Source organism: Orbicella franksi, chromosome 7 (genome assembly GCF_964199315.1).
Source record: "Orbicella franksi chromosome 7, jaOrbFran1.1, whole genome shotgun sequence".
Classification (NCBI taxonomy): domain Eukaryota; kingdom Metazoa; phylum Cnidaria; class Anthozoa; order Scleractinia; family Merulinidae; genus Orbicella; species Orbicella franksi.
This window is the reverse complement of record NC_138151.1, coordinates 16,605,686-16,628,824: the sequence shown is the minus strand read 5'-3', so window position 1 is coordinate 16,628,824 and position 23,139 is coordinate 16,605,686. Positions and strand designations below refer to the sequence as shown.

The 23,139-nt window shown below is 40.1% G+C and overlaps 1 protein-coding gene and 1 pseudogene across 2 annotated transcripts in view; both read right to left on the bottom strand.

Annotated features, from left to right (window-relative positions):
* The window catches only part of LOC145493012 (uncharacterized), a 23,700-nt gene extending 1,935 nt beyond the window's left edge, over nucleotides 1-21,765 (bottom strand). Inside the window, exons 1-7 of one of the 2 annotated variants that reach the window (XM_081472418.1) lie at nucleotides 20,966-21,765; nucleotides 19,826-19,951; nucleotides 16,274-16,444; nucleotides 12,190-12,245; nucleotides 11,506-11,555; nucleotides 6,122-6,231; nucleotides 537-593 (exon numbers count right to left, since the gene is read on the bottom strand). In XM_081472418.1, coding sequence (XP_081328544.1) covers nucleotides 537-593; nucleotides 6,122-6,231; nucleotides 11,506-11,555; nucleotides 12,190-12,245; nucleotides 16,274-16,444; nucleotides 19,826-19,951; nucleotides 20,966-21,008 — 613 coding nt within the window. In that variant the 5' untranslated portion in view covers nucleotides 21,009-21,765. Of the gene's footprint in view, nucleotides 594-6,121; nucleotides 6,232-11,505; nucleotides 11,556-12,189; nucleotides 12,246-16,273; nucleotides 16,445-19,825; nucleotides 19,952-20,965 lie in introns of both variants that reach the window. The other variant, XM_081472416.1, reaches the window with a different exon arrangement.
* LOC145492991 (uncharacterized) lies at nucleotides 16,884-19,502 on the bottom strand (annotated as a pseudogene).
* Nucleotides 21,766-23,139: the final 1,374 nt, after the last annotated feature.

Here is a 23,139-nt window from a genome sequence, read left to right as displayed (position 1 = left end):
CTTTATAAATTATGTTTAGGGTAACTGTACGTGCCAGCCGCAACGGTCATAAATAGGGTGTCGAATTTTTGGTCAGGTCATTAATAGAGTAGGGAAAAATCGCTGTTTTTGGTCATAAATAGGGCAAGGGTTTTGGGAAGCGGGCCACAAACCCCCACCCAATTTTTCTGGGAGTACCTCCCCGGGACCTCAAGCTACCGTGTAACTTTCTTTTATTACATAGACACGAACCTATCGCTCGCTATGTTCACTGACAGTTTGCACAAACAAACTTGAAAAAGCAGGGGACGAGGTTATCAATATCCATGGATAATACGCCTCTTGGGTCTCGGATGTAGTTTCGTATGAAGTCTACGGGTGATGTATTTTCCACTCGTGTCTATATAACAAAACCATTATTAAAGGGCACAAACTCTAGAGCTTGAATTGTGAGACACTATTAGAAAGAAGCAGGCTGTGGACAGTTACGTGTATGAAATGCAGACTGGGAATTCCGTGAGTTATATAAAGTAATATAATTAGTGTTGCAAACTTACAGTATTTAGAGGAGTACCAGGTACTGCCGCATTCACTGTTATCGTGTCCATCAAACACTGTACCAAATTAAAAAGTACAATAAGATAGTTGAGAGTCATGCCAAATCAGTTTAGTATCGTATGGCTATTCGATTCAATTCAATTCCTTTTTTACAATATAAAGGGCATTTGCACACATTTTATAAGGTAAAGTAATGAAAATAGTAAAATATTAAGAAATATAAAAGTCGGAAAGAAATAAAATCTATTTGTGAGCGGTGACCAAAGTAGCAAGAGCTTTCAGTTCAGCTAACCTAGCTCTGTGAGCGGGCAAGATGAGCCAAGTCTTGCGCTGTGATTGCTACCCGAGCGGACAACCGAGTTATGTTACCCGTTCGGGGTTACCCACTTTGTCCAGCAAGAAAATAGTGTTCTCTATTCTTTGTCCACCTTGTTGATCAAACTATGTGTGGGACAGTGCTGGATATTCTGAAGCCTGTTCACTGGGCGAGATAAGGTAATGGAAAAACACCAAGCTGGAATTGAATGGCTATGCACCAAGGCCAATAGCCGCGTTCTGTTTTGGCGTGTTTAAAGACCTCGACTCCGTCTCGGTCCATAGACACGCAAAAAAGGAACTTGGCAATATCCATCCATGGCCAATAACCCATACACAGTGAAACCTGTATTAAGCGGACACCCTTGGGAACCTCACTAGTGTACGCTTAATACTCTTATTACAAGTTGTCCGCTTAAAACAGGTTCTAGTATGTTGTTCAATAATAGTTAATTATTAACCCTAGCTAAGACTGTTCATAGTACAATGTCCAGTCGATCAATTCATCAATCTGGAATAATCACTTAGCTTTAAAACGAGATCGATGAACAATGTCAAGGAGTCTTAGCTGAACCTTTAGAAGTGAAATGAGCCCTTAAAGTGTCCGCTTATTTCAGGTTTTGTGCCGCGAAATGGTTTAATATTGGTGTCCGAGTCCGTTTACTAGAGGTGACCGCTGAGTGCAGGTTTATTTTACAGTAAATGTGGGAGGAAAATTTTGGGACTTAAGCTGGTGTCCACTTAATAGGGGATGTCCGGCCGCTTAACATGGGATCCGAATGCTCGAATGCGTGAGTGTTGAAATCGGAATGCAAACCCACTCAGATTGCATGAAAAACAAAAACTTTTACAGTTCTCACATCTAATGAAACTGCTATAATCCCAAAAATAGTTGTATTGAAAGCTTGCCTACTCAATGACTTCTATCAACAGTCTCAATCTATTATAATCTAAAAGTTATTAAAAGGAAAAGTTCTTCCTTTCATGGCGTTCGTTCAGCTTCATTTCCCTTATGAAAAGGAATATTTCCCACAACTGCAGTAAAAAAATCGTAAAATTTTTACGTCTGTCACGTGACATGAGATGATTTGTCCACTGGGTGTGGTATAAAATAAGGTTATTTCCAAATAAAGCCTGTAAAAAGCACTGAAAATGTAAGATTTAACTGTCAAAACTTAGGTTCATTGTACAGAACAAAACAGAAACTTACACGATATGCTTATTTGAAAGTCAAATCTTGTTTTGTAAAAGAGCAGGAAGTGTTGGCATCAATACTGTAAAACACTACCTCAAAAGGCTGTGGCTGGTTTCAATTGCAACCATTTTGAGTAAAACTCTCAAAATTTAATTTCTCTTCTTGAGTGCAATAGCACACAAATGATCTTTCTTCACCATATTTAAACAAACTTTTTGGTCCATTTTAGGTACCATATATACCACCTTCATAAAGTGCTAACTCTCTGAAGAAACCACTTGACAGTCCAAAGACTCCTGGTCGGGCGTCTAATCAGACAGAGAGTCTTAAAAAAGTACCTAACTAGAAACGGTATGTTTACGACTTTTGAAAATTACGCCAATAGCATTATTTTGTAGTGTTTTCTCTTAAGTGACGTGGCCCTAATCATGGGCTTTTTGCCCAAAAATTTACATAATTACTCATGCGCAGTATGGCGCATGAGTCATAACATGGGCTCCGTTTCTCCGTTTTGGTGTCACATTTGTACATGCAAATTTATTCATGCATACATTTATCACGCTCTTTGGAGCCCCGTCCGCCATATTGGATTCTTCAAGAAGGTGCCGTTTTTCGCAAACGTTGTGCTTTTTCCCCAATTGGGTACGGTGTGAAAGTACCTATCAGTACTTAAGTTCGTTGTTAAGATTCTGAACTGGCCTGTGAGTATGCATGAACAGCAAGAAAGTGTTTCTGGGGTGGTAAGCCATTGTTATGTCGATCGCCATCTGACAATATGACAAGTCTCAAATTTTTTAGGGTTTTGGAGATTTAAGGACATATTACGAAGAATCACTTACTAAAAACGTGCTCTGTATACTTAATATTTTGGTCAAAAAATGCTTCCTTTTCGTGTAAATGGACGTGTTCAACAAAACGGGCAGGTAATAGGCCACGCTCGATATGTCAATATTCTAGCATGTCTCCGAGGATTTCAGGACAAAATTTTCAAGTTTCTTTTCTCCCTCAAATCCCAAAAGATACCCGGTTACAAAGAAATCATTTTAAAAGGAAAATAAATGCTATAACTTGACGTTTCGGCGTTATCTTGTCGCTATTATCAAATGCAGATTAAAGTCGTTCAGTTCAGTTATAGTTATATAATAGCTTAGGTGTTAAGAAGGAATCCACCAAAAGTTCGAGTAACAAGTGGACTAAACTTTTTACCGAGATTATTTACATTGTATTGGAAACTTCTGTGCGACTCTTTTAACTATCTTCTCAAAAGAAATCATTTCTAACAACACCAAATGTAGAAAATAAATTTTGAAGTAAAATATGAGACACTTGAAAGTACTGGTGAAATGAAATTGATGATGAAATTTTACCTATGTTTTACCTGACAATTTCTCTGAACTTTGAGATTTACTTTCTCGAGCTCTCATGAGAAAGTGTTTTTGGTGTTATTTCAGACAACTGTTTATATCTTTAGCTTTTAGAAAATGCAAAAAGGACTGTAATATACTTAAAGTTATTCTGGTACAAGGTTTGTGTCCATTAAAAACTGAAATTGCTGATTTCCTATTGGGATCGAGTCAAGAAGAATGTGACGAACAATGTCACGTAATAAAACACTTGCGTGTTTAATTTTTTTTCCTTTTTCTTTTTCTGCTTCTTTGTTAGTCTAGTACACCTTGTATTTTGTATCGATTATTGAAACCTATTACATTTTTAGAAACACGTGTAAGGATATGTATATAATAATATTTTAATTCTCGGAAATATAACATTGCATGATATAACATACTAAAACGCCAGGTGCTTACTGAGGAGTACTGTTATTTAATCAAGTTTCAAGTATACTTTAAAATCAAATTACAAATCTAATAAAAATAAGGCAAAGTTTACATTTGTTACAATGGCCCAGTACTGGAATATATTCCTAACAACAAACATAAACAAGTCTAACACTTGAACAAAAAATGCCTCAAAATATGCTTAAAGTTCAGAATTGCTATGAAAAAGGAAGTTTCATCCAATTCGCAATTCTGATCTGTGTTAATTTTCTATCTATAATTTTTCGACTCAGCTTGCTTTGTTATTCGCCTGACGATATCCTTGTAATAAAGATGGCATATTGCGTTACAGCACTTATCTTCTCTCCTGCATCTTAATTATCTATATCTTAGATCTTTGATGCACGTTTTTAAAATTAGCATTTCTCCCGTATTATTTCTAGTTGTCAGATGGCAAACGTTTTCAAATTGCTTGTCTGACTATGTACGCGTTGCGTATCTATTTTATACGAGTTATAACCTCCTGCGCATGAGTATAGGCCACTTGGAGCCTTTTCTTTCCGTAGCCGGGGGATGGGGGGCTACAGCCCCTCCCTCCCCCCCCCCTCGTACGCCTGTGTATATCAATACAACTCAGTTGAAGTTGATAAAAGTAAATCAACCGCTGCAGCGAGTTTTTGAAGATGACCTTTTGAGCGTTAGCTTTTTGTCTCAGCAAAGTAGGGAGTATACAGTCATACCTCTCTACAACGGTCACCTTGGAGACAGAAGAAAGTGGCCGTTATAGAGAGGTGGCCGTTATGGGAGGTAGGGGTGTAAAATGATACCCGTTTTTTTTTTGTTGTTGTTGGGATACAACATTTTTATATTTCAAAAACGCTTTCTGTAGCATGGAAATACCAAACACAATCAAAATATATCAATAAAACAGAAACCAAACAGAGACCAACAACGCGCGGTACCGATCAAATTTCGCGACCTTTTACAATATAACATGGGGTTTGGTAAACATCATTCGTCAGACGTTGATTAACTGGCCGTTGTCGAGAGGTTCTTTTGGTAGTTTGGGATGCGCTTTGGTGGCCGTTGCCATTATGGAGAGGTGGCCGTTGTGGAGAGGAACAATAAGAGTGAATGATGGACTGTCCGTCGGGACGAAAAAAAGTGGCCGTTGTATGGAGGTGGCCGTTAGTGGAAGTTCGACTGTATGTGGGTTGTGTGTGTTTAAGAAGGAATCCACCAGAAGTTCGATTAACAAGTGGACAAAAGCTCTGTGCCGAGATTATTTGCATCGCATAACAAATTTCTGTGCGACTGTTTTAAACATCTTCTCAAAAGAAATTGTTTCTAACAACACCAAATGTCGAAAAGTTCATAAGAAACACTTGAAAGTATTGGTGAATTGAAACTGATGATGAAATTTATCTGCATTTTGTTTGCACAATTTCTCTGATTTTTAAAATATATTTTCCTGAGATTCCATGGGACATTGTCTTTGGTGTTACCTCAAGTTCCTATTTATATCTTTGGCTTTTAGAAAACGCAGAAAGGTTTATAATATACTTCAGTAAAACAAGAGATTATGATAATGAGCAGGAGAATATAATCTGAGAGAACACATCCCGGCCATACATGGGCCTCTTCCTGTGATAATCTTTTTCAATCTAATTTTAGCGCGTGGTCAAACTGCGAGGCTATTTTAGGAAAGACACCTGTTTGGTCATTATAAATGAAGTAACAAGGATCATAATCTTGTCCTGCTCAAATCATATTCTCTTGAGTAAAACTATTCTGGTACTAGGTTTTTGTTCACAGAAAACCAAAATTGCTCGATCCCCTATCGGATTTCGTCTTAAATCGTGGAGCTGGGAGTTGCGCTAGTGGAGGAAGCTAGGTAACAGGAAATATCTAAATGACGGAATTAGTTAAATGAAAACGGTCGTTGATCCCATGGGACCAAGGTTGTGACTTGAAAGTTATAGTGGATATGGCTTGACACGACAAATCATAGACTTGAACACAAGTCGAGTTGTGCCGGAAAGCCGAGTCCGAAACGAAAATTATGTCAGCTACTCCGAAAACCTGAGTGAGTGGAATCGGGGATCGGAGGCTAACGGTTGAATGCAGTCCCGAGTTTTTCAGTTACAGGCTCTTTTCTTCAAACCTGCGCGCTGTGACTAGCATCAACTCCCTATTCTACCGCCAAGGTTTCATTCCGTAGCGGACCTGTTGGAGTCTTGATTGTGATTATTGTAAATTTCGAGTAAATTGCACAGTATAATCACTATGTTTGGCTTACCCTTATAACAACTTCCTGCAATACGATATCCCTGGCTTATCCCATCGCAGCGGTTGGATTCCCACTGGTATGGATACGAGTAAGAAACAACAATGCGAGGACACGAGCCTCTAAAAAAATATATAGAAACGTAATCACATTTTTCATTTGATTGTCACTTGATATACTGTATAAACAAATAAGGAAGCGATAAGTATTTATAGCTACAAACGTATTGTTGACTCCCTTACAAACTTACCTGTGGACAGACAGACAGATAGACAGACAGACAGACAGAAAGAAAGAAACAACAGGAAGACAGGCAGGCATACATGCAGACAGACAGATGTTGTGTTAGCTCACATGAAGTATTGTTCAAGTTAGTTACTTGCGAGATGCATGTTGGTTATTAAAGATGGCGTCTTGAAGTAAACACGTGTTGTTCACTGAAGACTTTTGTAAGCCAAAATAACTCGACATGGTGGCAGCGGGAAGTTCCCAATAGCCTTTAAACTGAAGAAGAATCAGACAAAACGGAAATATGGCAGACCAAGTTCCACACGAAGCCGGAACTCAAGCTGAACAACCTCAAGTAGTTGAAGGGCCGAACGAAGTTGGCGCTCACCCTGCACAACCAGCCGCACAACCACAAGTCGCCGCAGCTGTACAGCAGCCAATGGTTCAACAGATACCCATGGCGAGTTACCAAGTTCCACCACCTGAAAAGTTCAACTTCAAACCCCAAGAATGGTCCCGATGGATCAAGCGTTTTGAACGATTCCCAAAAGCAACTGGACTGGACCAAAAGGACGGCGACAGCCTAGTGAATACTTTGATTTATTCGATGGGCGAAGAAGCTGACGACATCGTAATGTCATTCAGACTGACAACTGAAGAAGTAAAGCAGCACAACGTGGTGAAAGGCAAGTTTGAAGCTCATTTCGCTGTAAAGAGAAACCTAATATTTGAACGAGCCAAGTTCAACCTGAGAAGTCAACAAGATGGTGAGTCAGTAGATAATTTCATAACGGATTTGTATTGTCTTGCTGAATACTGCGAATTTTGAACACTAAGAGACGATCTCATCCTAGAGAGAATCGTGGTAGGGATAAAAGACAAGAAGCTCTCTGAACAACTGCAACTGGATTCCAAGCTGACTTTAGAGAAAGCAATTACAAAAACCAGGCAGTCGGAGACAGTTAAAAAGTAGCAAACGTTCCTACGGAAACCAAATCTGACCCACCAGCTAAAGTTGACCGTTTGTCCAAAGGAAAGGGAAAAGATTCCAAAGAAGATATGAAGAAGAAAAAGAAACCACCCAAGTCTAAAAACTGGGAAGACTCCTGAAGCACAATGTTCAAGGTGCCTGGGTCAACTACACCCAAACAGACTGTGTCCAGCCAGAGAATCGAAATGTAATAAGTGCTCCAAAGTAGGACATTGGGCGAAGGCCTGAAGATCTCAATCAGACAATAGAGTGGGTGAAGTGTATTTTCATGGGAGACAAGAAGAAGAAGAGTTCTTCCCAGGTGAACTCACTGAATTATCTGCTGCCCAAGGAAGTACAGGAGATTCATGGATGTAATAGTAATTCCACCTAGCCTGCATCACGTTTGCAACCAGCTCCATCACTTAGCAGGACCACCAGGCTACTCATGGGGCCATGTAAACAGAAACTGAGCTGTCTAGGAACTTTCATAGCAGAGTTGCAAGTGCAAGATAAGGTTGCTAAGGAGCAAGTGTATGTAATGGAAGACTTGGAGCGACCTTTGCTAGGAAAAAGACAGCTGAACTTCTAAAGCTGATAAGCAGACTTGACAGCCTGAGCAGTGATGACGACATGAGAAAATTAGCAGACAAGTACCCCAAGTTGTTCGAAGGACTAGGTGTCATGAAGGACAGTTACTGTATCACGCTCAAAGAATATGCCAAACCTTTCCAAGTGTCAGTTCCAAGGAAAGTACCCTTCCCCTTGTATCAGAAAACAAAAGAAGAGTTAGACAGGATGTTGGAGGCAGGTGTCATATCCAGAGTTGACCAACCCACTGATTGGTGCGCTCCCATTATGGTGGTGACCCCGAAAAGCAATGGCAAGGTCAGGGTCGTCAAGAGGGTCTGAATGAGTACGTCAAGAGGGAGAACCATCCACTTCCAGCAGTAGACACAACTCTCGGAAGATTGGCAGGCTCCAGGGTGTTCTCTAAACTTGACGCGAACTCAGGATTCTGGCAAATAAAGCTAGCGTTGGAATCAAGACCACTGCCAACATTCTTCACTCCATGGGGCCGTTTCTGTTTCAGTGTGTTGCCCTTCGGAGTCAGTTCTGGTTCCGAGAAATTCCAGAAGAATATGAGTCAGATCCTCTAGGGATTAGATAGCATGGAGTGCAACATAGATGACGTTTTAGTCCATGGCAAAGACCAGACTGAACAAGATCAGAGGTTAGAAGCAATACTCAAGCGTCTGGTTGAAGCTGGCGTGACACTCAACCTAGACAAATGCCAATTCAGCACAGACAGAGTCAAGCTCCTTATACACGTTATAAGCTTCAGTGGAATCCAGGCAGATCCTGAAAAGTTGCAAGCAATTGCAGACCTACCGCCACCTCGGAACGTGCAAGAAGTGAGAAAATGTCTTGGCATGGTGAACCAACTAAACAAGTTTTCCGAGCACCACGCTGACAAGACAAAGAGCATCAGAGACGTTCTTCACGAAGGAAACCAGTGGACATGGGGAAGTGAGCAACAGAAAGCATTTGAGCAAATCAAATTTGACCTCACACGAGCTCCAGTACTGGCTCTGTACGACCCAAACAAGGAAACCAAAGTGGCAGCTGATGCTTCATCCTTTGACCTAGGTAGGGTCATTCTTTAACTCCTGACAACCTGACAACTCCTGGTGGCCAGTCTCATTCATATCGCGAGCGATGTCGCCCACTGAAACCAGATATGCACAAATCGAAAAAGAAGCCCTAGCGCTCACATGAGCATGCGAACGATCCTGGGAGTACATCGTGGGAAAGTCAATCTCTGTGGAAACAGACCATAAACCCTGGTGCCACTCCTGAGTACTCACACACTGGATCAACTTCCACCAAGAATTCAAAGATTTAGAATGCGACTGATGAGATTCTATTTCAAGGAGATCATGCACGTTCCCGGAAGATGCACATAGAAGATGTACATAGCCGATGCGCTTTCGAGACTCCAAACCCGAAGCCAAACATTTGAGTCAACACTTGACGTTGACGAAATGCATGCACACATTGGAAGCGTGATCTCATCACTGCCTGCCTCAGACGCACGATTACAGCAGATCATGGAAGCACAGGAGGAGGATCCTGTCTGCAGGCAGATCAAAGTGTACTTTTCTGAGGGATGGCCTGACAAGTATTCATTTAACGACGCAATGATACCTTATTGGTCAAGCAGGGGTGAACTGTCTATGGTGCAGAACATTCTACTCAAAGCATCCAGGATCGTAATCCCTTCATCCATGCGTCTTGAGATACTAGATAAGATCCATGAAGGACACCAAGGAATCACTAAATGCCGTGAGCGGGCCAAAAACTCTGTTTGGTGGCCAGGACTCAGCCGAGGAATCCAGGATCTGGTGGAACAATGCAGGGTTAGCTTCAAAGGGACAACAAGCCTGAACCGCTTATCACGACACCCTTACCTGACCGTCCCTGGCAAATCGTAGCCACAGACCTCTTCGAGCTGAAAGGTGTTGACTACCTTATTGTTATAGACTACTTCTAAAGATACGTGGAAGTAGCAGCAATGCAGAAGACTACAAAGTCAAGTGAGGCCATTAGAGCACTTAAGTCGATATTTGCCAGACATGGGATCTCAGAGCAAGTGCGATCTGACAATGGTCCTCACGTTGACAGTGTAGAATTCTCTTGCTTTGCTAAGAAATGGGGATTCAAGCATAGCAAAAGTAGTCCTAGATTTCCCCAAGCAAATCGAGAAGTTGAGAGGGGAGTTAGAACTGTGAAGAATCTTCTAACAAAGGAAAAGGATCCTGCTAAAGCCTATCGCTCAACACCACTAGCATGCAAGTTCTCTCCTGCCCCGGTTTTTTGTTGGGAAGTCACATTAGGAACAGCGTTCCGTTATTCCACACCCAGCTGAACCCACAGTGGCCTGATTTAGATAACATGCGTGCACGAGAGAGCATGAGCAAATTGAAGCAGGAAACAGTGTTCAATACCAGGTACAAGGCCAAACCCTTGCCTTCAATCGGACCGGGCACTGAAGTTTTCGTCAGCGGTCAGGAAAAGACATTGAAGCAGCATCAACACCGCGGTTGTATAAATTTCAAACACCGAACAGCACGATAAGAAGAAACCGTGTTCACCTTACTCCACTGCCAAATCAGCAGGAGCAACATGAGCGACCGACACGAATAGTGAACCAAGTTCCCGCAGGGGACAAAGCGGCAATACCTGTTCGGAAGGACATTCCCGTTACAAAGGGAGAAATTCAAGTACCCCCTGTAACATCCATTCTAGCTACTAGGCCAAAGAGAATTATAAAACCATCGCTGAAAGTTAGAGAGAATCTAGGTTTAGCTTGAGATGACGCTGTGTTATAAGATTCCATAGATCGTTTGTCAGTCTTCTCATGCTCTGTTAGTTTCCCTAGATACTCTTGAACAATGGGGGGAGATGTTTTCTTAGCTTACATGAGGTATCGTTCAAGTTAGTTACGTGCGAGATGCATGTTGGTTATTAAAGATGGCGTCTTGAAGTAAACGCGTGTTGTTCACTGAAGACTGCTGTAAGCCCAAATAACTCGACAACAGACAGACAGACGGACAGACACACCGACGGATAGATGAACGAACGGTTAGACTGAAAGGCGGACGGAAGGACGGGGAGAGGTGATTGTCACTTTCTTATGGAATTCTTCATAGTGCAACCTTATTAGTAAGGACTTTTTCTGATTGAATCTCAAACTAATAGAGGGCAAGGGAAAGAATTACATTCAGCGAGCAAGGACAGTCTTTCCTTGACTTAGGCATTCCTTTACTTATCCAGTCATAACTGACTGAATTAAACCCTTTCACACCGTGGGGGCAGAGGTCCTTTAGGATGTCTCCCTGCCCTCTCTGTCTTGTGACTGTCTCTGCAACTGTTGCCAGTTATAGCCTGCTTCTCTCATATCCTCCTCCATTGACCGTTGCAAGCTGTTGGGCTGTCTTCCGTTTAACCAGTGGGTTCCATCATGAGCGGATGAGTGTTGACAAAACAAACTCGCTATCCACTGGATAGCGATTTATCAATTGCATTGCGTTTTCCGTCCTTTAAACAACTTGGCCGTGAATTATGAAAACTAGCAACAACTGCATGGAAACCCTCATATACATAATGATAATAAGCTGTTGGATATCTATCTCACCCATTTCCACCTGTGCAGGAAGACTTAAAATGTATCGCTCCACTTGGTATCTGTAGGAGAATGTAAAAGAAAAAGCAACTATGAAGTAAAATATAGCTCTCATAAAGTTTATTACTTTGCAGCTAAATTTTGGTAAGCATGTGTATTTGATATTCAATATTATATAATGAGTCAAATTATTCTCGCATTTTGATTGACTTTTACTTATGATCACTTGGACGACAGAGGCATAGATGACGTTGCTAACACTCTTTTTTGTTTCATCACTATATAAAAGAAGCAGATTCCATGTTGCAATATCTGCACTGCGTCTGTTCAGTAATCAGAGATCACAGAAGATGTCAAAATGTGGCAAGAACATCAGTAACACACTCCCCTGACTTTTATGCCACGTTTTTGTTCTTACCACATTTTGACATCCTCTATGATCTATTACTGAACAGACGCACGGCAACATGGAATCTATTTGTTAATGATTAAACATCAATACAACGCAGAATGGCGCCAAAAAAGATATATTTCCAATAAGGAAGGGCACACTTACAACAACAGTAATTTGTATTAAATAAAACTATTGAATCAGTTAATAGCTACCCAAAATAACCAAAAACCCAGAGCTTGAATGGGCAGCTAAATAAAAGAAAAAAAGTGACATCGACCTTTCTTATAGTAGGTAATGTTTACCCTGTAAAAGACTGAATAATTCGTCGAGGGCTTCAAAACGTCAACTCTGAAAACTCCTGCGAGAAAAAGAAAAATTGCAGATAGAAAAGGCAAAAGCATTAAATTTAACCATATTTAAATGTAACTAATCAATGCAAGGCCGATTATATTTAGCCTTGATCGTGGTGCCCTTATGCCGTTGACAAAAATATTTGCCAGAGAAACTATCGACAGTGTGATTAACACGGCTGCTTGTACGGTTAAAGCTATATGGCTGCGGAGATAGTAATTTCGCCACTTGGTGGAGTTAAAAAAATTGAAATACATGTGAGAAAAAGTCTTTTAAATCAAAATTATAGCAGCGATTTATAAAGTAATCTTATCCAAAATATATTGGAACCATGTTGGTAGTGCTCAGGTGGTGTTGGACACGACTCGCAAAACGGGCCGGGAGAAATGTTCGCTCGAGCTCATTTTCATCTGATCGTCGAACGGCAAACATCTCCGTGCGCTGAAGGTGATATGGAAACATAACTTAAATGAGGATCTCTCGCGTCCGACGCTGAAAGAAATCTAGGAAGGCATCCATATTAAATCTTTCGTAAATGTCTTCTGCTCGATTCACAAACCCGCCATTTTCAGTACGGAACAATTGATTTCAGGAATCGAAGCTTCGCAGTACGTCGAATCTCTACGGTTGAACTGAAAATTATTCCCGTTTCTGACATCTTCGAGTTCGATCTTAACTATACGGAATTGAGCTTAACCTCGGAACTTTCTTTCTCAGATATCTCGACTTATGTATGAAGTACATCGGTTTATCGCTGGTCAATAAAATGTGCACTTTCTTGGTTTTTTGACAGATGTTTTTTGTTCGACTCTAAGAGAGCTGAGAAAACTTACGAAGTAAAGGAGAGAATAATTCGAAAACAAGCAATGTTTTGTCCTTGAAAACTTGTGTAAAGCTTAATCGAGTTTCGCCCGCTGTCTTTTCGCATTGATCAAAAGTAATCACTGATCAACAGCATGCTATTATATGTTATAACAAAGCAATGGTTCTTTCAAACTAACAAAAACAAATTAAAATAAATGGAATAAAAAAAACATAATGGTAAATTGATAATTGTGGAAGTAGAGTATGGTTTTCATCAACAAACTCTAAGTTGAAGGTAATCAATGTAAGTGGCAAGAAATACTTGCACTGGCCCCCTGTACCAAGATCTACCTAGTCACACTTTCAGCAAATATTCTTGTTTAACTTACAAATTCAAAATTACTGTATATAACTATGTATCTTGTAGACAACATAATAAACACGATTTTGGTCTTGATCAATTGTTTAAAGTTAAAGGCTTACTAATGAATTTTCCCTAGAGTGGCAATATCAATGCTCAAACGGATGACTGAGATTTCTCTCCTTGTCTCCTTGAGCAAAGGTACTGGATGTAACTTGTACTTTGCTCCGAGTGTCCATTCCTGGGTCCTCGGTAAATGTAAGGCCATGTAAAGGGAAATAGGGCTCAATGGAGAGACGGCCTATTTGAACAACATGAAATTAATGTTTTGGCCAAATAATATACCTCTTACTAAGAAGGACATCATTATGCAAAGTAACCACAAAATGGAGAAAAATGGGGAATATAATATAGACATTTCTCAAGGCATTCCTTAAAACATATGTAGAAGGAAGTCTTTACCCAAGACAGTGCTATGCAGGTCATTTGAAGTATCTCCAGTTTAACATTCATTCACTGCAAGTCTTGGTCAACAACACAGTGATCATGTAAAAATTTTTACATTTTCTTCATTGGATGTTAAATATTTTGTCAGAAACCGACTCCACAGCACGTCTTCGCAATGACTGTAACCAAGTTTATACATACAGCTGTATCACAGGTCTTCTACAAAGGGTTGTTTTGAATTGAGATAACTAAACTGCAACAACATTTTGAAATAAAAACAGATGCACTCCATGGAACACTTGCAGTAGCTCTTACAACTTGGGATTGCTATGCATCTTTATAAGTCAGTTGAAATGTCATTAAGTGCCTTTCTTGGTCCAATCTATTTAACAAATCGAATGTGCGTCAGCGTTGTCTGTACTCTTATCGACAACGATACGCGTCATCACAGTGGTCAAAATTTGTTGTGGACCGGCACTCGGCTGCGCCACGTGAGTCCACAGCATTTGGACTACTGTGATGACGCGTACTCGTTGTCGATAAGAGTACAGACCACGCTAAACCACATTTCGATTTGTTTTTTACCACAGTATCAAAGTCAAAGAAAATGTTTTAAGAGCGTGACACATTGACGCGAGCAGCGTTGTCTGGACTCTTATCGACAACGGCAAATTAGCCAATCAGATTGCGAGATAAGTAGCAATTGTGGTAAAATCTAAATTTGATATCGAAAACAGCAGCACCCTGTAGCTTTCCTTGTTTGGTAACTGTTAAATCTAGTAAGTTCTTTGGAAATAAAGCAAAGTTGAATCCAAGCCCATAGGAAATTTTCATTTGCTTCAAACATAATGGGCTGGCTGGTTCTTGTTTAATTGATCTTTGTATGTATAACAAATTATACAAAGTTTCCGTTTGTCCTCTTGTTGAAGATGTATCTAGGTGGATTGACAGTTATGTGTAAACACTTATTTATTGATTTACAAATATAAAGAAGTGGGAGTGTAAAAATAGCCAGCCACAGATGACTGAGCAAGAGTAATAAATTTCTGTGTGAGATAACAATTCATGATAGTGAAAATTTACTGTGATCAAGATGATACTTTACAAGTGATCCAAAGCAGGATCCAAAACTCTTGCACATTTAGCTATTTGCTTGTTGGTCGTGTTTTTCACTAGAGGGCCCAGAGGCAGTTTTGTTGCTACGCTGAACGTCGAACATTGGCCACACAAACGGATAACATGCATACGCATTACAAAAACAGTTACGGACAAGGAAACATTAAAATATAAAAGGAACAAACCGAGTCACAAAATTGTACACTTATCGTGATAAAACAAGAGCAGGAATCACACCACCAACTCCCGCGAAATTCCGCGAACATCTGACAAATCAAGTAAAAAGTCACAACTTCAAGTCCGATTTTGGCCGTTGAAACGGCGGGGCTCGTCTGGGACCGCCGGATTTTTCTTACATTTCAGCTATCGAACTAAAGTTTCACGCAAAAAATAATCCAGAATACTGATCCCTGTTTCCCTCCAAACGACCAAAAGAATATCCGTGTCAAACAAGTGTGGCAAACGCTTATTTTAATATTCCACGTTTTCGCACAGCACATTGTGGAAAACATTCTGTGCGATAGTTTGGGCCCCATCTTTGGAACAAATTACACCATAGTGATAGAGAGAAACCTAATGTTAAGAGTTTTAAAAACAGTATTAAAAGCAAAGACCTAACACTCTTAATAGATGATTGTAACAAATGTGACAGTACATGTGCTGCTATGCTGCTATAAATTTTACATTTTATATATATTTGATAAATTTCAAGTTTTTATATCATACCATAAGTTCACATATTTCATTTACTTATTTATTCTTTATTTATTAATTAAATTGTAAATAATTTTAACTTTATGTAAGATATGTCTTAATGTGTAAATAGTGTCCCCAATTATTTTTTTTAAGCTAAATACAATTAACACTTAAATAAAGTCATTCATTCATTCATTCATTCATTCAACAAATGTTTTCAACATAGCATGATTTTCATTGACTAGTTTTGATACCAAAAATACTTACCTGCAATTGAGACTTGGCAAATAACTAACCTACAGATATTACACTAGCAGCTCCCAGATGAGGTTCGTTTGATTATCTTGATGAGCACAGAAATCGGTCGAGAAACAGAGATTGCCCACCATTGCTCCTGCTGAGACGACATATGATCGGCCGAAAACTATCACATGAAGCGTGTCCTACACCCCACAAGGTGCTCAAGGAAAATGACTGGATGAAGTTTTTGGGGGGTGAGGTGGAGGGGGGAGAACAAAGGTGACGGAAAGTGGCCAATAGCGAAGTCAGATATAATTAACACAATTCACCAGTGTTGCTCTATTGATTATTAAGTTAATATTTCTATATACCATCGTGTGGAACAATCCAGTGAATATCTTCGTCTTTCATCTTTCGACTGGGTATACTTGCCACATCTTCGTACGGTACACATCTGCTTGACTTGAAACAGTTATGTTGACCGTCTGTGATATGATTTCTGTTTAAAGAGCTGATGCTTACAACCAAAGTCCATCCTCCACCTGCGTGAAAAACGACGTTTCAGTCGAGAATGTTTAGAAAATAAAATAATGTTTATGTCATCAGTCCCTATAATATCATGAAAGTGAAGGAAAAAGCATCCTTAGGGCTGATCAGAGAATTTAGACTAAAGACCCACAAATACCGGCGCTTAAGGGACATGTTACTGTTAGCAGCATGAAGGGACACACTGATTAGTATGAATTCACCGGTATCCGCGAGCCAGAAAATTATCGAGTAACTTGTCTTGCTCAAGAATTAGCATAGCACCATGACCCACGGCCAGCGTGCAAACTAGACGCGCCCAGGCGCCTTATGGTTGCTACAGGCAGCTAATATCATTTTATAAGCTTCAAATTATTGCATTCTTCTTTCCTTTTTTTGGTATAAATAAATGTTGTCGTTGATGTTGTTGTTGAGAGTCAAACTCTCTCATCATTAGTCAACGCACCTTAAACAGATTATATGTGTTTAAAAATAGATAAGTAACTAGGACAAGACATTTGGAAAAATAGAAAAACGATCTCTGGTTAAAAATTTGTTTAAAACGAGCTTTCGACTACCAGTCTGTAGTCTTTAACGAATAATAGATAGAAAGCGCGAACGTTAAAACATATACTGAGGAAAGTGTGAAAAAACAAAATTATAATAAAAAACAATAGAAATGCTTGTGTACGAGTACAAAGGCTAATGTGAGGTTCAAAATAAAATTGAATATTGTCTTGGTAATTGTTTCGTATTATTGTCAGCATGGTTCGTAATTGCTGTATGCCAGGATTCCAGAGTTTTTCTAACACGGAAATTTCCCTTGTCAATCACGCGTGCATTGTCAAAGTCGATGGAATGGTCGTTCAACCAGGCATGTGAAGCAATGTTGGAACCTTTTTTAAAGGTTTTGTGTTTCTTATATGTTCTTTCTTCCTTGCTTGTAAACATCTACCAGTCTCGCCGATATAGCTCCACGGACAATCGGCGCATGGGATCTTGTAAACGACATTTGTTTGTAGTTCCGTGGGTGGTCTTGATTTCGGAGAAACAAACTCTTGTTGTAATGTCTTAAGGGGTCTGCTTGTAGTTTGTATTCCATTGTTTCTTAGGAGTCTTGATAGAGGTTCAGTTAGGCCTTTGATGTAAGGTAAAACTGCCGAGCCAACGTGTAAGTCAGAAGGATCAGCCCATCCAAAGAACATTCCTACCAATTCTTCTGGAGATGGTGTGATTACCGGGGGTAGTTTCTTCTTGAAGATGTTAGATATGACCGATGGTGGGTAGCTGTTCGATTTCAGAGCATCAGTGACGTGGATTAATTCTTTCGCTTTTCCCTCGGGGGTACTTGGGAGATTAGAAGCACGATTCAGGAGAGTGGTGGCAGTACTTAGCTTGTGTTTCATTTCGTGGTGTGAATAAAAATCCAGATATCGGTCTGTGTGAGTAGATTTCCTGTAAACATCGATGGTTATGACGCCGTTGTTCCTGGATACCAGGGTGTCTAAGAAGGGTATCTGTCCATTATTCTCAGGTTCAATGGTAAAGGCTATCTTTGGGTCAATTGAGTTAAGAGTGTCATGAAAGGGTGCGACAGAATGTTTCTTTATTATGACAAAACTATCGTCGACGTAACGCTTCCAGATTTTTGGAGGTGTCGAGGAGGCAGTGATGGCTGTTTCCTCGATTATCTCCATGCAGAGATTTGTAACAACAGGGCTAACAGGGCTGCCCATTGCGCAATCATGGATCTGTTTGTAGATGGAGTCATTGTAAACGAAGTAATTGTTTGAAAGAGTAAAGTCCAGAAGAGAAACAATATCATCTGTAGTGAGGCTGGTTCTTAGATGTAGGGTTGTATCTTCATTGAGTTTTTTTTCTGATGTATTCACAAGCTTTCTTAACTGGGATGGCAGTAAAGAGTGAGACGACATCAAAAGAAACCATAGCTTCGTCAACAGAGATTTCTATATTAGCGACTTGGTCAACAAATTCAATTGAGTTGGAGACAGAGTAGCCGTTACAGTTCTGGATAGGTGCCAGGATGTCGGTGAGAAATTTGGATGTGTTATAGAGAGCAGAACCAATACAGGAGACAATGGGCCGAAGAGGGTAACCTGGTTTGTGATGTTTAATGGAACCTCGTATGGCGGGTGGAACAGCGTCCGTGGATCGAAGTTTACGATGAGTCGGCTCGTCAATCTTATCCTTCTTCTTGAGATCTAGCAACATGTGGTTAAGTTCTCTTTCGATTTTGGCAAACGGAGATTTCTGGACGAGCTGGTAAGTCAAGTGATCACTGAGTAAGGCTTCCATTTTCTCGTTATAATCAGATCTATCCATAACAACAAAACAGTTACCTTTGTCCGCTCTCATTATTAGGCGAGTGTCGTCTTCCTTCAGGTTGTTAAGGGCTTTTCTTTCAGCTTTTGAGATGTTGTTTTTGACCGGCAGACGAGCTCTGTAAAGGATGGAGGCGGTGGACGTTCGGATGGAATCTTTGGTGTCATCCGGAAGTCGGGCAATGGCTGCTTCTACCTCGGCGACAATGTCTTTAAGCGGGATCTTTCGTGGAGTTGGTGCAAATTTCGGGCCTTTTTCTAAGATGAAACGTTCGTCAGTCGAGCGTGGCTTTTTGGATAGATTAACAACCCAGTTATCTTTGTTGATAGGTGTGGATTGGTTCGTGTCAGTCTCCTTGCTGAGGTTAGTAAACTTTTTGGCGTGTCTCACTTCAATGGACTCCTAAGAAACAATGGAGTATAAACTTCAAACAGACCCCTTAAGACATTACAACAAGAGTTTGTTTCTCCGAAATCAAGACCACCCACGGAACTACAAACAAATGTCGTTTACAAGATCCCATGCGCCGATTGTCCGTGGAGCTATATCGGCGAGACTGGTAGATGTTTACAAGCAAGGAAGAAAGAACATATAAGGAACACAAAACCTTTAAAACAGGTTCCAACATTGCTTCACATGCCTGGTTGAACGACCATTCCATCGACTTTGACAATGCACGCGTGATTGACAAGGGAAATTTCCGTGTTAGAAAAACTCTGGAATCCTGGCACACAGCAATTACGAACCATGCTGACGATAATGCGAAACAATTACCAAGACAATATTCAATTTTATTTTGAACCTCACATTAGCATTTTTACTCGTACACAAGCATTTCTATTGTTTTTTATTATAATTTTGTTTTTTCACACTTTCCTCAGCATATATTTTAACGTTCGCGCTTTCTATCTATTATTCGTTAAAGACTACAGACTGGACAAATTTTTAACCAGAGATCGTTTTTCCAGTTTTCCAAATTATATGTGATTAAGGGGAAGGAACATCACTTTATCGATACTTCAGGTTAGAAAGTTGCACTGTGAATCAGATCCTACCATGGTTATCCATGTCACAAAAGACTTGCGTCAAGTTGTGTTTCCCTATGATCCAGTAATAACCACTTTTTGCTTTTTCAAGTGCGTTATTTATTTCTGCGCATGAGCGGTACTGTACTCCAACTCCTGAATGGATAAAGACACTAACAGTGAGTACAAAAGAGTTCACCTAAGAACACTAAAGAATTGGTTCATGCTATCGAGTTATGGATGCACGCGGGAAGTTTGGAGAGCACGAAAGAAGCCAGAGTTGCTCTCGGCTATCGCCTTCTTAAGTGCTCTCCAAACTTCCCGAGCTAATTGCGTTCATTACTCGATATACGCACAGCTAAAAGCATAAACCAATTCCTTTATAACATGGCAAAAACAACTTAGACGCTAAAACATGTTTTATTTGTGATTGACTACAAAGTTCTCAAGATGCACGGTGAAGGAAAACAAAGGTGATTAGGATCCTAACACGCCACAATCAGCTCAGAAACAGTTGCAAGAAAACGTTTAACCTTGTTTCTAAACTTGTCAAAGAAAAATTCGCTTGTTCGAATTAATTAGAATGAAAATGTCGGCAAACAAAATCAAGAATACTCAATGAAAATGTAGACAAACAAAGTTAAAATACTCAAGTTTAAGTAAACATCTTAGCTTGGCAAAAGTCAAAGGCTCCAAGTAGGGTCTGGATTGTTCAAAATAATGTTCACATGGCCGAATCGTAAACAAAAGGAACTTGCACTAAACTCGACGGAAATTTTGCAGCTAAATTGCAACCGCTCACGTCATGTTATATACGCACGACCGTGCGTAGATATAGAGATTATTTCGTTCATGATGGCTCAATAGGAATTAGGTACTAGGACTAGCGCGCGTGCTATGTGACATAACCCCTCTAACACTTGAAACCAGGAGCGCTCGGGATCCGATCACAGGGCACGCAGTTTAAATTGTGTTATTACGACAAACATTGAGTGTGCGCAGAGGAAGAAACTGGACAATCTAGTTGTAACAATAAAGCTTGCTTCATTCGTTTTACTTTCACCAAAATAATTCCTGGCGAAAGAAGCTTTAGGCATTTCTCTTCTTCTACTCGCGTGCGATGGATTTTCTATGTTAAGAGGCTATCCATGACTAACAAGAATTCCTTACCAAAGTTGTCTAACATTGCCATGTCACAATAGACCTGTTCCATTTTGTTTTTCACCGGGATCCAGTAAAGACCGTTTTTTGCTTCTTTATGGGCGTACTTTATTTCTTCGCATGACTGATACTATAAAATTAAAAACAGCAACAACAACAACAAGAAAAAATCAGACCAACCCAAATTGGCAAATTAATAAATTAAAATTAACTAATTGTCTTGTCGCCATTTTTTTCACCTTCTTCTGCCCTTTTAGTATTCTCTAGCTAGCTCCTGCTGACCGAACGCTCAACCAGCATACGGAAGGTCATGGACAATCGTGGACTCTAGTGATTGTCTTTCTTTGTCTCATTGCAAACTGATTTCAGTTACTCACTGCATCAATGCTAATCTTTGAAGTATCGTTTTCCACTCAAAGAAAACCGATCGGAATTCGAAGTAGAAGGAAAAATGGCATTTATCAACTAAAAATGATAACATAGGGTTGAGGTTGAGGGTTTGGGCGAAGAAGAAGGTCGTAAAACAAGGTGGGCTTGATGCTAAATCGATTATAGAAATGGCGGTAAATTTGAATAATAGGCTGTACATTTAATACCTTAGCCTCGCATTGATGTGCAATATCCTTAGTCTGGAAACATAAGCAGTTTTGCTAAAAAAAACTTCAGTTACGCACGCTGGTAATAACTGATCAGCAAGAAATTAAATTTCAGCCCGATTAACAGCAAATCTAACCTCGGGGGTCTGGTAAGGGTAGTCGCTGTATACATGTCCTTGCCTTGGTCCATAATCCCACGGGTGCGTTGATTTATCGGCGTCATTCAGCTCACAGAGCAAACCTTCTAACCGAAAGTTGATACTTTTACACCGAGGTTCTCTCGCACATTTGCCCAACACTCGCCAATATTGGCTACATTTCCACTTGATATCACGTGACCCTTCAAGTAACTTCCTCTTGCTGACAAGGTCTCTTTACAATGCTGATTGGCATGTGTCATAACAACTGAGACCAGTAACCACAGTAAACAATTCATGCCGTGTTGAAAGTGAAACGTCCTGTAAGTAACAAGGCAAGGAATCGTTCCTAGATGATTATCATTCCTTACATAGTTAATAGAGGGAAATGGTTAGGAAGACCGGTAAACATCAAAGAAGCAAACATAATCGCAATGCTGCTGTTGGTTAGGTGTACGCGCACGCATTGCTACCCGTGCATTTTGTCAGGTTCTGAGCAGGGTCAATCCCCAAAATACCCAACAAAATAGCCAACAAAATAGCCCACAAAATAGCCGATAAAATACCCAACAAAAACATATAACAAAACAGCCGACAAAATAGCCGACAAAGTAGCCAATAAAATAGCCGACAAAATAGCCAATAAAATAGCCAACAAAAACATACAACAAAATAACCAACAAAAACATACAAAATAACCAACAAAGACATACAAAATAGCCAACAGAAACATACAACGAAATAGCCAAAACATTAAAAAAAAACTTTGCCACGTTTCCTATCCATGTCCCCTATTACACGCGACCAGGAGGGAGGGGCTGTCTCTAAGCAAAACACTGGTTGAGTCATGGCTGCCACTGTGACGTCACGTTCCGCTTGGATGAAATTCAAAATGGCGCCCAAAGGGTTGCGTTGAAGAGGTTGATGAAAGTGCAGAATTTTGCTCTGATATTCTGCCCCATTTGCTTAGTTTCGTTAATATTTTGATTTTTATTATATCGAGGAACCTTTATTTGGTACTTTTTTGTCAGCCAAAATATTCAAAAGGAAGATAATTTGATAATTTTGTCGTAACATTTGTCGACCAAAACTGTTAGCCGATTGACCTTTCAAGTACACATGAGGAGATATTCCATGTTATAATCCATCAAGCACTTTTGCCCGCGCGCGATTGGTCTAAACGCGTCATGTGACTGAATATGCCCCAGCTAAAGAGGGAAATATCCGAGGGATATTTTTTCCCCATCATCAAAACCACGCACGCCTTTTGCGAAAAATATTTGAAGGATAAGAAACACAATAGCCTCCATTTGAGGCGAAAATAAGCTCAGATATTTTTCCTTGAACGTTATCTTTTCCTCAAAGCTCGCAGTTTTCACCGAGCTACGCTCTCGGAAAGCTGTTCGCTTCTTGGAACAGATAATGTCCACGGACAAATATCCGAACATAT